The following is an 18,668-nucleotide window of genomic DNA, read 5'->3' as shown; positions in this document are numbered from 1 at the left end:
GGAACAAAAACTGCAGGCCTTTGGCATAAAATCAGACACATTAATCAACAGAATTGAAACCCAGAACAGACATAAATCTACATACGTATGGACACCTGACTTTTGATAAAGAAGCCAAATATACCCAGTGGAAAAAAAGGAAACTGTCTTCAAGGAATAGTTCTGATCTAATTGGGAATTTTCATGTAGAATAATACAAATAAATAGATCCATATGGATTATCCTGCTCAAAACTTAAGTCAAAATGGATCAAAGACATCAACATAAAACCAGACACACTGAACCTGACAGAAGAAAAAAATGGGAAATAGTTTTGACACACTGACACTGGCTAAACAGAACGCTGATCGTGAAGGCATTAACACTGACAGTGAATACATGGAACCTCATAAAACTGAAAAGCTTCTGTAAGGCGAAGGACACCATCAATAGGACAAATTGGCACCTTATAGAATGGAAAAAGATTTTCATCAACTCCATATCTGATAGAGGGATAATATCAAAATATATATATAAAAAAACACAAGAAACTAGACATCAACAAACCAAACATTCAAACTAAAGAAAAGCGGGAGGGTACATATCTAAATGGAGAGTTCTCAACAGAGGAATCTCAAATGGTTTGAGGTTTTCAAAAGCACTTAAAGGACTGTTAAACATCCTTATCCATCAGATAAATGAAAATCAAAAGTACTTTGAAATTCAATCTTATATCTGTCAGAATGGCTAAGATCAATAACACAACTGACAACTCATGCTGTTGAGGATGTAGAGCAAGGGGAACACCCATCCATTGTTGGTGGGAATGCTACCATGGAAATAAATACAGTGGTTCCTCACAAAATTAGAGTTTAATCAACCTCAAGATCCAGCTATACTACTATTGGACATATACCTAAAAGATGCCCCCATCCTACCACAAGGCCACTTGCTCAACTATATTTGTAATAGTTTTATTCATAATGGCAAGAAATTGGAGCCTGAAGGAATCTATATGCCCCTCAGCCAAATAATAAGATACTGAAAATGTAATATATTTACATAATAAGTTATTACTCAAGTGTTAGAAAAAATATGTCATAAAATTTGCAAGAAATAAATGGAACTAGAAAAAAATTACCCTGAGATAGGCAACTCAGACCAAGAAAGACAAACATATGCATATGTATTCACTTATAGGTGTATATTAGCTTTTACGTAAAGGATAATCACATTATAATCTACAGATCCAGAGAAGTTAGATAAAGAGAAGAGGTCTGGGGAGTATTGCGGACCTCCCTGGGAAGGAGACAGAACATATCTTGTGGGTGGACTGGACGTGGAAGGGAATGGGAACAGGAGGAATCAGGTCAGGGAGGGAGGTATCGAGAGAAAGAGTACTTGGAGGGACTACTGGAATAGCCGAGCATTTAGGGGTTGATGTGTTCTGTAGTGAGGTGCTGTGGGCAGGCCTGCTTTTCATCCTGCCCAGCTCCTGGCTGCCTGGCTAGTTTATGCCCAGAAATAACAACACACAAATTGTATTCTTTTAAACACTGCCTGGCCCATTAATTCCAGCCTCTTACTCACGTCTTGACTAACCCATATCTAATAATCTGTGTAGCACCACAAAGTGGTGCCTTACCAGGAAGTTTCTAGCGTACATCCATCTTGGGCTGGAGCTTCATTGCGTCTGGCCTCTCTCTCTGAGGAGAGGCATGGCAGTCTGACTAACTTAGGTGAGGCTTGGCATCTGACTGAGCCATCTACCTCACTTCCTCTTCCTGTTCTGTCTACTCCACCCACCTAAGGGGCGGTCTATCAAATGGGCCAGGCAGTTTCTTTATTAGCCAATGAAATCAACTCAAACAGAAGACTCTCCCACATCAGATGTGGAAACCTAGTGCAATGGAAAGTACTTGGAAAATGTGAGGGTGACCCCACTAAGGACTCCTAGCATTGGAGAATATGGAACCTGAACTCTCAGGGGTGGGACTGGGGCATCAACTCAGCCACAAAACCTAAGACCCACAACCTGTCCTGCCTACAAGAAGCACTGGAAGAATGGCCACTCAGCGCTTGTGGGAGTGACCAACAATGACTAGTCTAACTTGATACCCAAGCCAGGGGAGAGAGCTCAAGCCAACATTCTATGAATGGCTAGGGACTGGAAGCTGATTGACTCAGAGACCTAAGGTAGAACCAAACACAATTGACTAAATAAATAAATAAAATCAATGAAATGATTCTTAATGATATTCTGCTATGCTCATAGGTTGGTGCCTAGTGCAACCATCATCAGAGAGACCTCCTCAAGTAGCTGATGAAAGCAGATGCAGAGACCAACAACCAAAGATTATGCAGAGCTCAGGGAACCCTGCAGAAAAGAGGAAAGAAGGATTGTAGGAGCCAGGAGGGTCAAGGACAGCAGGAGAACACCATGCACAGAATCAACTAAGCAGGGCTTATAGGGGCTCATAGAGACTAAAGCAAACATCATGGAGCTTATATGTGTCTGAGCTATGCCTTCTGCATACGTGCTGTGGTTATTCAGCTTGTGATTTTTTTGTTGGATTCCTAACACTGGGAGTGGGGGTATTTTGGACTCTTTTGCTTGCTTGTTGGACCCTTTTCCTCCTTCTGGGTTGCTTCGTTCACCCTTGATATGAGAGTTTGTGCCTATTCTATTGCATCTTGCTATGCTCTGTTCAGTCAATATCCCTGGAAGGCATGCTCTTTTATGAAGAGAAAAGGAGGGGCAGTGTGGATCTGGGGGAGCTTGGAGGTGGGACAAAGATCTGGGAGGAGTGGAGAGAGGGGAAACTGTGGTTGGGTTATATTGTATGAGAAAGGAATAAAGAAAAAGAAAACAACAACCATAAAACAACTAAATGTAGCAATAAAATGATTCTTCATGTCAGTCTGCTGTATTCACAGTAATTTGTTGCTCAGCCATCATCAGAGAAGCATCCTCCTGCAGTAAGATAAAAAAAAAACTGCAGAAATCCACAGCCTGGCATTATGCAGAGAACACTCAGTCCTAACTGGAATGACTCTATCAACTCCCTCCCCTTAGAGGTCAGGGAAACCCAGAGAATAGGAGGCAGAAAGAATTTAAAGGCAGAGAATTTAAAGATAGACGATGACCAGAAACCCAGGACCTCTAAGTCAGCAAGACGGACACAAATATGAACTCACAGAGACTGAGGCAGCATGCCCAAGGCCTGAATAGGTTTGGACAAGGTCCTCTGTGTACACATTGTAGTTTCCAAACATTTTATGGGATTCCTGAGTGTGGGTATGAGTGGGTCTTTGTTCCTTGTGCCTTCTCTTGCACTCTTTGCCTTCTGTTCTTCTTTATTCATTTGTATTTTGTTTTTGTTTTTTTGTCCAATGTGGTAGTCTTTATTTTATCTTATTTTATTATTATTCCTTAGAAACTTCTTTGTTTTCTAAGGAGAAACAGAGAGCGGGTCCACATGGGAGGGGACTAAGGGAGGAACTAGAAGGAGTGAGGGAGGGGAAAGAATAATCAGGATATATTATGTGAAAAAAATCTATTTTCAATAAAACAAAAGAAGTGATCAAGGAGAAAATAAATATTAATGATCTATAAAAATTAATAGGTAAATTGTAGCAAACAAATAAGTATAGTAGCCCACCCTATACTTATATACACCCAGGATTTTATACACCCAGGATTTTACAGTTTATGGAACTCCCCAAGTATCGGGAAGCATAATGAATATTTTACCTTAATTTTAGCTATTATTAAAAAATTCCATTGTAACAAAATTTATGTAGCCAACTTAATTATCTTGTAATTTCTGTATGCCTATAAGTATTTCAATGACTACTACACTTATTGGAAAGTTAAATTAAGATAAATAGGCTTAAAATTATTTAGTAAAATTTTGGTGACAAGCACTATAAGCTCATGGTGCATTAAAATGTGCAATGTGATATAATTATAATGCATAATTTTCTCTTTTAAGAAACATGACAATTTATCCAACTTCTATTTTATACCTCCTTGATTTATTCTACTATCTCTCACCATGTCAACAACTTGCTCAATTTCAGGATATGCCACTGAATAAAATCAGGTACCTGCAGTTTTCGTGAGGGGTTTGAAGTTACAATATATTAGTTTTATGTTTTTAATGAGAGTTGTGTTTGCTATTTGGGGTAGTAATGCACAGAATTAGCATTCCTAAGGGGCAAGTCCGATTTTAATATGACCCGAGCTCAATTCATTCCTACTGGAAAAGGAAGAAAGCAGTATAAAGTTTGTAGCGATGCCATGCAGGTCAAATATTCTTGTGACACTACTAGGTGACATTTATTGTGTCTGCTATATTAAGATATTTATGTACTTCATTTATGTAAATTGTAGGTAGCATTCATCAAGACAACTTTTTTAGTTCGTTGACTTTCAATAGGAACCATTAATATTTTTCTTTGTTATCTCTATTTGTATCATATTTTATAAAGTCACCTTAAATTTTTATTCAACCTATTTTTAGAGATATGTATTAAATATTACTAAATGCATAACTTTAATAAGTTTGTAATAAGCAGAAACTTTAATGAGATATAAATATTCAAAAATACAGCATTGTAGTTCCTTTGTTTAGAAAACAGGGCTAAAGGGTTTTAATGAAAAAATTCTCATTAGGAAAGGCACAAATCTATATTAATGTCTTGAAAGAGATTATTTTAAATGACTCCAATAGCCTACAACATCCCAGCTCCCCTTCTCCACATCATTTTATAACTGGTGTGTCCATAAGCAAAGCCAGTGCAAATAAAACCATCATTTTTGTTCTCTGTCAAAACCTCCCTTCCCAGGCAAAAAAGCATAGCACTTATTGAATTACAAAAACGTTTTTTCCTAATAGGGATAAACATTCAAGATACCATTTAAAAAAATGAATGTGTTCAAAACACATACAAACCCTTTCCTTAAGGACACAAGAAGGCAAGCAGTGCATTCAATTCATGTGGCACACGAGTGAGTCTTGCCTTTCCAATGACTTTATGTTCTTCTGACATAGGAAAACTCTTGCTTGAACTAGCACAAAATGCAGAGGTTATTTGGTGTGTTGTTGATCCACCGAAGTTTGATTCAACCTCACTAAACCTTTTATCTCATGAAAGAATACATACTCTTTTCCAGAAGGTAATGACCTCTATCACAAGTTCTTTCAATACATGACACTGACCTCTGCTGGTCACCTGGGCTGCAGGGCGTCAGACTGGCTATGGAAGGAACTGCTTTGGCACAGGTTAAGATTTTGTTGTTTCTGACATTAGGTGGAAAGAGAGTCCAAATTGGAGAACTCCTTCTGGTTCTTCCCCTCGGAGCTCAGGGAACCCCTACCAAGAAGGAAGAATTACAGGCGCCAGAGGGTTCTAGGACATCAGGAGAAACACTGCCCACAGAATCCACTAAGTAGGGCTCACAGGGACTCAGAGAGACTGAAGCAGCAATCACAGAGCCTATATGGGTCTGTACTAGGTCCTCCGCATTTATGTTGTGGTTGTACAGCTTGGTGTTTTTGTGGAACTCCTAACAGTGGACATGGGGGTATTCTTGAATCTTTTACCTGCTCTTGGGACCCTTTTTAGCTTACTGGGTTGCCTCACTCAGCCCTGATATGAGGGCTTGTGCCTGATCTTATTGTGACTTGTAAGGAGGTGTTTAGTTGATATCCCTGGGATGCCTGCTCTTTTCTGAAGGGAAGGCAAGGAAGAGAGGATCTGGGAGAGAAGTGAGGTTTTAGGTAACTGGGAGGAGTGGGGGGAGGGGGAAATTCTGTCAGGATGTAATGTCTGATAATAATAATAATAATAATAATAATAATAATAATAATAATAAAGATTTTTTTATTTATGTTCATTGGTTGAGCATGGAAGAACTGCAAGTTTGTGAGAGTTCCTAAGTCGAGTTGTGGACTTACAAGGACCTAAGTTACAACTTCAAAACTTAGCTCTTCTGGTCAAATAAATCCAAGCAATTCTTTCTTAACATGGCATTTTAAGAAACAATCTTTTTCGGGCTGGAGAGATGGCTCAGTGGTTAAGAGCATTGCCTGCTCTTCCAAAGGTCCTGAGTTCAATTCCCGGCAACCACATGGTGGCTCACAACCATCTGCAATGAGATCTGGTGCCCTATTCTGGCCTGCAGGCATACACGCAGACAGAATATTGTATACATAATAAATAATAAATAAATATAATAAATTAAAAAAAGAAACAATTTTTTTATTTCAAGGACAAACTGCTACTATAAATAAAGAGTTGATGAATTTCGAGTAAACTGTCAAAAGTAATAATTATGTGCAGAATACATAGTCTTTGGAGTTCATTTCATTGTTTCCTGATCATCCCACTCTTAAAATGAAGGGGTTAATTACCTGGATATATGGAAAATGCAACCTAGATCTCCATAGAAACCAATCAACTCAGAAAACACTACTCATCCAAGTATAGGCAACTACCCATATTTTACATACATTTTGTGTATTAGTTCCCTAAAAGTTCTGCAATAAAAAGAAAAGAATGTTAGCATTTTGATAATGATGGGAGTATTTTCTTCCTCCGAACAAGAAATCTCTTTGATAATTCACACTACATGTGACACAGCCTTCATCATGGACTACAGTAAAAATCACAGTGGCTGCTGCCCTTCTATGGCTCTCAGCCAGGCCAGGGGATCCATCCTTGTAACACTTGAGTCCGTCTGTCTTATTAGTGCCAAGAAGCAGTTAACTGTGATCAAGACTATTAGGACCTAATATTTCAGAATTTTCCAAGAGAGCGAGAGGGGAAATATTTGATGCATGAGAACTTGAAGCCAACGCAGACTAATTAGTCTTATTAAGTCAAATAGCCAAGGATATAGAAAACATATAAACAATGCCTTTTTCTGAAATGCATTTTGAAACTAGAAGTACTATATCATCAAGAATGTCATAAGGTGAGACATGAATACAGAGGGAACTAGCTTTAGGAATATGAGTTCCCTACGTCATGGTAACAAGCAGCCTGCTCAAACTCCGAAAATGGAAATACAATTGCTGCAGATCAAGGGTTCAAGGCAGGTGTAAGGCTGACTGAGAAAAAGCAAAGGAAAAAAGGGGGAGGGAGAAGAAGAATGCAAAACAACCAGCTCCTATGGGCCTCAGGTAGACTTGAAATAATGTTTACTTTTATTTAATAAATCAGTAATAGTTTTTAAAAATACCAATGTCTAAAGGAAGCTGTCTACAGCTGTTTTGTTTTCTTCTAATTCCCTGCCTTCCTCCTGCCTTCCTCACACCCCTCTGTCCATTTATCCCTCCTTTCTTTCTTTGCTTCAATCCTTTTATTTCTGTGTTTAAACCCTTAACCTACAACGAAAGGATTTCCGCTTAAGAACCATATACTCCAAACCTCATAAAACACCACGACCTGTGCCCGAAAATGCAGACACCATTTTAAGGAAGAATAAGTGCTTTTTGCACGCACACTGCCCCCCCCCCCCCGGAATATTTTCCTGTTTAGCCATGGAATCCTTTTCTTGTTGTGACAGTGCAGCAGTGTTTGGGAAGCATCAGCAGGCCAACAGATGCTTGGAATCAAATGACTTAATAGGCATACACATTCTTCCCCAAATAATTGCAAAGCTTTGGTTTAGCCCTTTTCATACCTTGCATAGTTAATTAGCTAGGACTTAATGTTTACATGCAATGAGAGTATCTACGGCTATAAACTACATAATTTATAATTGATGTAAATGGGTGTTATTATGTCAATTAGACAGCTGTGTCCCCCACCTCTTGGTAAACAGCTATGAGTGATAAACTGGGTTTGCAGAGAGCTACCTTCTTCTCTTCATAACAGATAAAAATAAATTACCCAGGCAGACCAAGCTGTCCAATTGTTCTCTGGTGAAGTGGATGGAAAGTCCAGGCCCTTTCTTTTGACCTGTTGACTGCACGAAGCTGTCAATTTCGTCACGCAGCGCTTCCACAGCTTCTGGGTGCCCAAGAAGATAATACACTGCCCAGAACACAGCTGGAATGGTGTTTGCCATCGAGGCCCAGAGAAAGCCAAGATGATGTGCTGGGAGAAAATAAGTGAAAAGGAAGATTAATAGCGTTTATTACACTGATTAGATTTGCAGTGTGCTAATTAAAAGATGTTAGGACACAGACCCAGCCAAGGATCAGTGCATGCTAATGAGAACCAATAGGCTTCTGAAGTCTAATTTTCTGCTTAATGAGAATAGTTTAAAATGTAATGTGTGTTGGGGGGGCAGGAAGGTGGGGATGAGATAAGGGGAGGAAATGCCGCTTAGTTATACTCTTTCTCATTATCATCATTAAGTATCTTGTTTTACCACCTCAGCAAAAAAAAAAAAAAAAAAATCAATTATCACAGAGGGTTGTTTCAGAGTAAAACATTTTATCACTAGCCAATTAGAAAGAGCATAAAAATTTTCAAGGTCGCCATTTTTCTTTTTATCTCAAAGGTCTCCTGGAAATTATTTTATTTTAGTGAGTAATCGTTTAGAACTTTCTTACCTCCTATTTCTAAGTCTTCACGCTCATAGTGTTTTTCCAGAATCTCTTTCCTTTCCTGAACAACTTCTGAGCATCCATGCATCTGATCTAGTTTTTCTGACGTGAGGCATCTTATAAGTTTCTCCTGCATAGATTTCACATGTCTTAGAAGGTGAACGGGTATATCAGATACTAAGTATGGAAACATGTCATCGAATTTTAAAAAGTCATCTCTTAACTCGCTGATAATTTTCTTCCTGTTACCAGCAAGAAGTTTTCCATATATAGTCGAAAATGTGGTCTCAAATACCAGTGAGCTAATGAACGGAAAGAGTCTTGATGTATTCCAGTCTGTGGTTTTTAGTAGTTGGGGCTCAAGGATTTCTTTTAGTTCCTGGATCAGGCTTTCTAGGAGACTGTCCAAAGCTTTGCCTTGAAGAAACAGGTAGGCTCTGTGAATGTCTTCATTAAGGTCATTGTCTGTTTTCAGCTTCTTGATGGAGAAGGCTTTCGATGATAATTGTCTGCTGAACTCCTTAAAGCTGAATTGTTTGGGATTTTTCATTATGAGATGGTATTGGAAAGGGTTCAGAACAAACGTTATATACTTCCCTAAAAAAAAAGAAGAATATAGTTATTTGATAGCAAGGCAAAACATGTATCTTCAGTCTGAAAATATTTAAATCAGAATTAGAGACTTTATTAAGAAGTTAATAGTTTTATTGCACATATTTAACAGGAATCCATTCCACTCAAATGCCTACTCTGTCTGCTTTGAAAATGAAGGATGCTGTGAAAAAAAATCTCTCAAAGTTTGAAGGTAAATTTCTTCAAGTTCTAAACTTCACCACTCACTATGGCCTGTCTCTCAAAATGGGCACAAACTTTGGAGAGTTCCTTGCCGAACCCCTGCATTGAGCAGCTGAGAGCCGGGACAACTGAGACAGCACAGCTTGCCCTCACTCAGCTTTGGCTTCTCATTGCACTACTGCCTTATGGTTCCTTCTGGTTAGAGCTATCGCGCCCAATAGCAACAGTGAGTACGCCTTTTCTTCCTAAAAACACAAGTTACGTTAGGGTAACCCTTCAGTGGTCATGTTCAGCTATTAGTGTCTGTACTCCATTTGCTCTGTCTCTGTCTGTCTGTCTGTCTGCATCCCCCCCCCACCATGTGTGGGGGTGTGTGGGTGGGTGGGTTCGTAGTTTTCTTAGTTGAAAAACTTCCTCTCGTGATTTATTGTAATTCCAAATGTATTGCAAAACTTGATCAATTTGGTACAAATTATTTTAGATAAAGATTTGGAAACATTGTGAACCAAATCCTAGAGACGGTATAAATGCTTTTATTAGGCAATTAAAAAAAAATAACTTAAGTGTTAAATGCACTTTAACACTTATGATGCAATTCATTTTCCTTACAGTGATTTTTATTCACTCCATTTCCCCCTGATTCATTTAACAGAGCAAGACAAGACAGCGAGGGGTAGTCCAGACCTAGCTGTCCATCCTGGTCAGATACTAGCACTGCCTTCTGCAAAGTAAGTTGAGTTTTGCTTTCATTAGTTCTTTGTTTTGCCTCAAAAACAGCAGAAAGGACTCCATTAAATTTGGGCACTTTCAATAACTTGCTTTACCATTAAAACTTAACTAAAATTGCCAGCATCTGCCTGGCAAAAAATTGAGAATGCGGGAGTCAGTTTTCTCATTTTTCAGAAGAGATAATTTTAGGCAAAGCTGTGCATTTTCACAGGTGATGATTCATGTACTCTTTGTCTCAAATGAATGGGTTTTGTTCAACATTAATAGGAATTTTAAAAGCAGTATCTGAGATTCAGAGCGTGTATGCACTAAGTTTTGTTTGCAAATCACAATCCTTGGAAAATATTTTGAACTAATTTTCTACATTCATCTAAGTCCAAAAAGAATGTTTAAACAATGTATCATCCCAGACACTATCAGTTACTACAACTTGGCTTTTGAAGTAGAGACAAGATTAATGCCAGATTTCTGCTCTGTCCACAAGTCATGAGAAACAGACACATGCTTATTACTTCTATTTCTATCTTTCTTATCACTTTCTCTCCTCACTCTTGCCCCCCTTTTACTTTCCCCCTCCCTCTTTACCTTGCCCCTAATAGAAGATAAAAGCAAGCTCATTGCAAATAAAAGTATAAATGGGGTATGTGAAATAACTGGTTCAAACCAGCAAACACATTTAACATATTATAAAAATTGATTGACTGTGCGTATGCACATGCCACAGTGTGGGCTGTACGGTGTACAGGTGCACATGTGCTGTGCGAATGCACGTGTCGCAGTGTGTGCTGTATGGTGTACAGGTGCATATGTGCTGTTGGTGTACATTGCCACAGTGTGTGCTGTACGGTGGACAGGTGCACATGTGCTGTGTATGTGCACGTGTCGCAGTGTGTGCTATACAGTGTACAGGTGCACATGTGCTGTGCATGTGCATGTGTCGCAGTGTGCCTGTGAAAGTCAGAGGACAACTTTTGGAAGCTGGTTTTCACCTTTCACCTTGGTGCTTCTGCTGTTGTGCTATGTATCCAAGGCTGATTGGCCAATGAGCTTCCAGGCAATTTTCTTTTCTTTGCCTCCCATTGTTTGTGTGTGTGTGTGTGTGTTAGAATGCTGAAATTACAGATGTACACAGCTGTATCAGGATTCTTAAGTGGATCTGGGTATCCAACTCAATAATGCTTCTCTACCTACGACTTTCACCCTTTGAACCAGGTCCCTGTTAATACATTTATTCAAAAAAACATAGTTGTTAGTCTCAGGTTGTGTGTGTGTGTGTGTGTGTGTGTGTGTATGTGCAAGTACATGTGTGTACCTGAAGCACAGAAACAGACACCAGACGTCTTCCTCAACAGCTCTCCATTTTAGCGTTTGAGACAAGATCTCTGACTGGACCTGGGACTCATCGATTCCACTAGACTGGCTGGCCAATGAGCTCCAGGGAATCCGCTTGTCTCCACACACTTACAGACACATTCCTCCATCCCTGACTTTTATGTTGGTGAAGGGATTGAAAATCAGGTTCTTATTCTTGTGTTTGCAGTAGTTCTTTTAAAGGATCATCCCCCAAGAAAATCAAAGTAACTTCTCTCTAGCATCTGCACCTTTTCTTCTTCATTCCAATTTTAATTTTCTTCCCCAACAAGACATTGTTTCTTGCCTTTTACCTTCCTGAAGGAGATGTGGATTACTTTAGAACTGGACATTTTGGTTTTCTGATTTTACTTTTCAAGTTGGAAGTACCAATAACCCTGGAGATTTAAGCTGGCTTTCCAACTTTTAATCTTCAGTGTAAACAATTTAAGCTAAGTTTTCCAAAATTAATATTAATTTAAACCATCTGTCCACCATCTGCTAATGTGAGATGCAAAACCAGAGTTTCTTTGTGTTCTGTAATCAGACAGGAAAATACATATACATTTATAAAATGAATTTAAATTTCCTAACAAAGGAATTTTTCTGAAAAGTTATCTTGAAGGCTATGAATGCTTGGAGAGAAATTAGCCTTGGTTCAGCGAAATTTTATGTAAATGAATGCCAAGTGTCACCAGGCATGCAGCCTAGTTCACAGGGATCTGAGTGTAGAAACAATACCCTTTGCCATGTTTTCAAAAGAGAGGAGAATGCTGTCAGAAGTAGATGTAAAATATTGATTTTAAGAATTTCAGCGTTTGCATTTGTCTAAAACGTAAATGTCAAAATGAGGCCTATGCCTGAAAAGATACAATATAAAATAATGTTTTCTGCCCATTAAGTTTGAAATTAGGCCAACAATTTTAATATCTTCCATGCCAATTATTCCATTTTTCTTCCCTCTTCTGGAACAGACTGCGACTATTAGTCCCAGCATTCTTAGATAACCCGTCAAGGCTTTGCCAACCCAATACTCTTATTTTCTTTCTTTATATTTTTTTCCTTGGGAAGCTAATGCTACATAATTCAAAATAGTTTGCTAAATGTGTTTTTGAACAAATACCTAAGCACCTTGAAGTCTTACACACAAGAAATCTGGCTTTTAGATAATAAATGAATTTTGCTGTTTATATGCTGAATTTGATACCACATCGACATAGGCCTGGGAATTCAAGTCAGTTGCTTAGTCTATAAAATATGAAAAAAAGTTGACTTCAAACTAATTTTCTAAAATTATAAGATTTCAATCTCCTCGTGCAGGTAATTCTCCATCAGATTTTGGGCTGAATGTCACCATGTAAGCATCAGTTGGGAGCTGAATAGGCAGCCAGTATTTTATCTGCTGAGAGAGACCACCATGTGTACTCAGTCCCCTTTATTAGGGAGATTTCTCTAGCAGTTGACAATGATGTACAGTAGAGCTTCTCTGGGGTGACATTTAAGGAAAATGATTCCATTGCACTAACACACAAAATCAATTAGAAAACTATTTTCTGGAGCAGGTCTCGAATTTATGACGTTTTTCATGGAAAGCTGTACCTTTCAATTTCTTTATTAAGGTGACAATTGTGTCCCATGAGACTTTTGGGGACGACAATAGTTTGCGTGCCCTGCAAGAAGCACACACGTCAGGGACAAGGGTGACTTTGTCCTTCATTTTTTAAATGAGCTCTATCACCAACTGATCATCAAAACTGTGAATTCACAGACCTTTTCAAAGAGTACATATTCAAACTGATGGGGGTGGGGGACAGGCAGCTAAGCTTATTCCATGGTGGCTGTTTATTACCGAGTTCAAAAGTATAATGATGGCTAAATTATTTAGGCGGTCAGTATTTAAGTCAGTGTTAGACTTCTTAGAATTTACGGTTAAGATATCATAAGTGAGCATGGATTGATTGTTTTTGTTTGTTAGGTTTGTATTTGTGTATGTGTTTATGTATGCATATATATGTACACATGTATGCTTGTAAACAACAGAGGTTAACCACAGTTGTTCCTCAAGTGCTACCCCCTTTTTTTGAAGAGGGGGTCTCTTACCAGAACCTATTGCTGGCTGCCTGGTGTCCGCTAATTGGACAGGGAACCCATAAATCCCTCTGTCTCGTCCAGATTCCCAGTATTGGGATTTTAAGTACATAGCATCATGCAGCAAGCACTTTACCAACTGACCTATTTTCTCAGGCATACTCCTTTATAAAATAGGTTGTTTTTTTTTTTAACAGGATGGTGTTGGCTTATCTCTAACTCAAGACTCTCTCGCCTAAATCTCCCAAATGCTGAACAAAACTATCCAGTCTACAAGTTTTTGTTGAATCATTTTAGGCAACCTTTGCATAAGTTCGTAAAAAGAGAAATCTAGAAGTTATAATAATTTTTGTACTGCTCATTGGAAATTTGAGGTTTCATCTTAGCAGTTATTTACAAAGAAGACTTTGTTTGCAGCTTTGGATTAGCTCCAAGTGCGAGTAGAAAGGCAACACCTGCCACATCCTCTTTGTCTACCTAATAGAATTTCATCCGTTTTAAGATGTTAGCAATTTCCCCCATCAAACATTTATTGTGACTAAATCAGCACTGAGCTCTGGGCTAAATTGGAAGAGAGTCACTAACAGAAAAAGACGGAGATGGACAGCGAGTACGTTGTGAAGCCTGGTTGTCTGAATCACACCAAGCAGAGGTACTGTGGGTAACTGGGCCCTAGTGAAGGGGTTCCTAATTTTGGCTGATACAGACAAGAAAGGATTTGAAGAGAAAGTGATGAGCAATAGGAACTCAAAGGTCAGCTGAGAGCAGAGTTCTAGCAGAAAGACGGGCAAGAGGAGGACAGAGGCACAAAGGTATGGATGTGTGCAGGAATGTTCCAGTAAGGAGGCATATTAATGGGACTGTAAGCACATGGCAGTAACAAGAAGGGGTGGGAGTGGACTGGATAGGGGTCTTGGGAAAATCATATGAAATGTTAAAAAGTCTTTCTAAGATGCATGACTGTTTCCATTTCTATTTTTCTGAAATGGCAGTTTGTGCAATTGTCATTGGAAAGAATTTGTCGGCTGTCAGGGGAAAGAGTAAATTGTAACAAAAACTAATGTTGCCTGTTCATGGGTGAATTAAAACTAACCTTGTGGATGGGTCAATCAGGTTGAATCTCCATCCTTTTATTACTCAAATGTTTACAGGAGGTTGTGTCTGCTCCTCAGTGAAGTCATTACAAGCAGAAGGTAGCACTAGTTCTTTAGGAGTAGAATAAAACCTCAACAGATACAAAAAACTGGAGTAACCCCATGCGTCTTATCAGATCACCATGGCTTAAAACTAGAATTCAACAGCAACACTAATTCCAGAAAGCCAACGAACACATGGAAATTAAACAATGCTCACCTGAATCATCTATGGGACAAGGACGAAGTAAAGGTAGAAATTAAATACTTCCTAAAATTCAATGAAAATGACCATACAACATACCCAAATTTATGGGACATAATGAAAGCAGTGTTAAGAGAAAAGTTCATAGCACTAAATGACTGCATGAAGACGCTGGAAAAATCCCACACTAGTGAATTAACAGAACATTTGAAAACTTTAGAACAAAAAGAAGCAAACTTATTTAAGAGAACTAAATGACAAAAAATAATCAAATTTAGAGATGAAATCAACAAATGAGAAACAAAGAAGACAATACAAAGAATCAATGAGACAAAGAGTTGGTTCTTCGAGAAAATCAACAAAATAGACAAACCTTTATCCAAACTAACCTAAAGGCAGAGAGAGAGAGAGAGAGAGAGAGAGAGAGAGAGAGAGAGAGAGAATATACAAATTAATTAAAATAAGAAATGAAAAGGGGAACATAACAACAGACAGAGGAAATCCAGAGAACCATTAGGTCATATTTCGAAAACCTGTACTCCACAAAATTGGAAAACTTAAAGGAGATGTACTTATATAGAAATACATTCATATATACGGCACAATAAGGCCACTCAGAGTCAATAGAGGAAGCTGAAGGGTCAGTTTCCAGACAGTTGGAAGCAACTGGATATTTCAAGAAGAAACTAGAGATCAGTAAGTCACCAAGAAGGGATCTTTAGAATAAACTTGACCATGAATAAGAGTAGATAGCTGGGTACTATTAGGAAAACTCTAGAAGATAAATTGCTAGAGACAGCAAATGCAAGTAGCTTCCTAAAATATCTAGGAGATAGAGATAGAGATGGATATAGAAATAAAGATAGAGGGATGGAAGGATGGAGACAAGGAGAGAGAGGAGAGGATCAAGGAGAGAGAGGGTGGGAGAGAAGTAGGAGATAAAGGAAGGGAGGGAAGAAGAAAAAAGGAAGGAAAGAAAGAAGAGGGAGGGAGGGAAGGAGAGAGAATATTGAAAATAAAATGCAAGCAGGAGACATATAATATGGCTCCAAGTTAAGGACCAAGATCCCAAGTGAAGAAATAATAGGAATGAGAAGGACTTGTGATATAACAAGGAGAGTCATGGGAACAGGTACATGTTTTGTATTTAAAGCATTTTGAAAGCCTGAACTATAATGAAGAGTTTAAATGTAGAAAAATTACTCCAGACTAGTGTTTTCAAGGCTGGGGAAGAGAAATAATTATGTGGAGAATTCAGACGTTTAGAGTTGTGAATTAGTGTACCACATCAGCCCATTCATTGGAATGAAGTGCCATATTGAGATGAAATGTACTAGCTGGGAGTCTGTAACCAAGGGAGACTTGGTATGCCAACTCTGAACTGTCTGCCGAACTTCCTTACACTCCTAAAGCTGCTCTGTGAAGAAATCATTCATTCAAAACACATCCTAGCTCTTTTCTTCAAACTCTTGCCAAATAACCCAAGCCGACCCAAAACAAATTGACAAGTCGGACCAGGAGAAAGGAGTCTTTAGGAAGTCGGGGCGGGGCCTGTAACCAGGTTGCATACATGACTATCACTGCACTCCCGCGAGCCAATCTTTTGTTTTTGCTCCACAAGATTAGATGAATGTTCCACATGTTGCCCGTGAGGAAACGTGAGGCACTAAAGAGCCAGCAAGAGTGTGTGCCACATGCAAAGTGCTCCGAGTGGAGCCTCCCACCTGAAAGCAGAACGGTGAATGTGTCGCCGTATTTCCTTTGGAGAGTCTTTATGAAAGCTAACGGGTTCTTTTGGAGCTTCAGAGTAATGCCGAGATAAGGAAGCCAACCTTTTATCAGGGGAGGTTCACCAGGTCGCCTATGAAGAGGAAAGAAATCAGAGAAAAATGAAACCATTCACGTTTTAATACATGCAGGCTATATATACAGTCTAAATAAAAATGCATGAATTGCACAGGCTCTCTCGGTTTAGGACTTCCTTAGTTCTTGAGTCGTCATCTACATGGGTTTATAGTGCTTTCGGTTTGTGTGGATATTGGGTAGATACTTCAGTTCCTTGTTTCTGTCGATCAACTTTTGATACCATAATTCTTAGAAGGATTCCACGGCTGCTTGACAGCTAAATCACAGTCTGATGGATTTATCATATGTCCAGTTTTTTTTTTAATCACTGTACACCTGAAGGGTCTGTGGCTAAGAACATCAGTAGGTAACCAAATCGATTTGTAGAATGTATTTTGCAAAACTGTCAGTTTGGTACAATGCTGATTTAAAAAAAAAAGTTAATTGTCTGATTTCTCTTTTGTCTTTTACAGTTCATGCTATAAATGTTACCTACTTTGTCTAGTAAGAACTAAACTTGGTTATTTTATTTTTACAATTTTATTGTATGTATATGGGAGTTTTGCCTACGTGTATGTTTGTGTACCAAGTGACCAAGGAGGACAAAAATGGCATTGGATACCCTGGAAGTAGAATTAAAGACAGTTGTGAGCCACCATGTAGGTCCTGAAATTTGAACTGGGGTCTTCTGAGAGAGCTCAAATGTCTTTAATCTCTGAACTTTTTCTTTAGCAACCCCCAACTTAGTGTTAACTAACATTTGTGGTTGTTGGCTCTGTACTTGCCAAGTGTGATGGCTGATCTTGGTTGTCAACTTGACATACTTGGGAAGAGAAAACATCAACTGAGGAGTTTCCTCCACCAGATTAGCCGGTGAACATGTCTGTGGGATATTTTCTGGTTTGCTAAGTAATGGGAGATAGCCTAGCCCACCACGGGCTGTTTCCCTTAGATAGGTGATCTAAGAAATTATAAGACAATTGGTCCTAGCCAGAAAAAGGGAGAAGGAGAGAGGAAGGGTAGAAAGAGAGACAAAAGAGAGACAGAGACAGAGAGAAAGCTATGGTCTCTTCTTCAGTTCCTGGCTAAATTCCTGCCCCAATACCTCTGAATGGTAGGCTGTGGCATGGGATTTTAAGCCAAATAAATAACCCATTCTCACCCAAGCTGCTTTTAGGTTAGCGCTTTATCACAGCAACAGAAAACAAATTAATACACCAAACTGCTATGTGATAGGCCTAATCTAAGATAGAATTAAATTGCTTATAAACTGTGCATTTCAATTACTGAGTATTTAATTTCATAGGCTCCCATATTTAATTCATAGTAGCATGGGGTGTTCAGTTACGTGGACTAGGTCGCTTACCTCCCAACTGTATGCAGAAGCACTTACATCTTCTACAAACATAGGGTATGAGTTCATTAAATCTTAATAAGACTTCATCGTATTTATGTATGTTAAAGCTTTAGGGTAATGATGCACATGGAACTTCAAGGTTTTGAAAAACACTTTAGTGAATTTTACACATTGAAAGGAGGTGTGCTCTTTAGAATGAACAAGCCACATTATTCACTGTGTATGTTTTCCATCCATCTGGTTGATCAAAGAGTTTAGAGCCAGATGTCACCTTGGAGGCTTTAGTGTGTTCCCTTGTTTTCGTGGCCAAAGGATCTCAGGTCTCAGATGTGAAGACATTTGCCTAAAGGTTAAGAACATTCTGTACACTCTGCAGCCCCATAGCTCTGCTTTCACCCACCCAGGAAAATCAGTCAATCCATGAACGCAATAAAAAAAAATCTCAGCAATGAAGAGCTCTGGCTGCACTGACAGACACACGCAGTGAACACAGTCTACTGCAACTCCGAGAGCTCCTGCTGTACTCCGGGTGTCAAATGTCACAGAGTTTAGCTGCCAACATGAAGCTCTTTGTTATCAGCTGTCAATCGGGCTGGAATTACATAATCAGAAGAATGACAATG

The 18,668-nt window shown here is 38.9% G+C and overlaps 1 protein-coding gene across 3 annotated transcripts in view; it reads right to left on the bottom strand.

Annotated features, from left to right (window-relative positions):
• LOC119826373 (cytochrome P450 7B1) overlaps positions 1 to 18,668 on the bottom strand; it is a 181,079-nt gene that overhangs the window by 19,248 nt on the left and 143,163 nt on the right. For 2 of the 3 annotated variants that reach the window (XM_038347650.2, XM_038347652.2), the window contains 3 exons: positions 16,568 to 16,704; positions 8,550 to 9,140; positions 7,882 to 8,088 (listed from right to left, as the gene is read on the bottom strand). In XM_038347650.2, the coding sequence (XP_038203578.1) occupies positions 7,882 to 8,088; positions 8,550 to 9,140; positions 16,568 to 16,704 (935 nt within the window). The remainder of the gene's footprint in view (positions 1 to 7,881; positions 8,089 to 8,549; positions 9,141 to 16,567; positions 16,705 to 18,668) is intronic. The other variant, XM_038347651.2, reaches the window with a different exon arrangement.

This window comes from Arvicola amphibius, chromosome 11 (genome assembly GCF_903992535.2).
Source record: "Arvicola amphibius chromosome 11, mArvAmp1.2, whole genome shotgun sequence".
NCBI lineage: Eukaryota > Metazoa > Chordata > Mammalia > Rodentia > Cricetidae > Arvicola > Arvicola amphibius.
The sequence above is the reverse complement of the archived record's forward strand: the minus strand, read 5'-3'. Positions and strand labels throughout refer to the sequence as shown.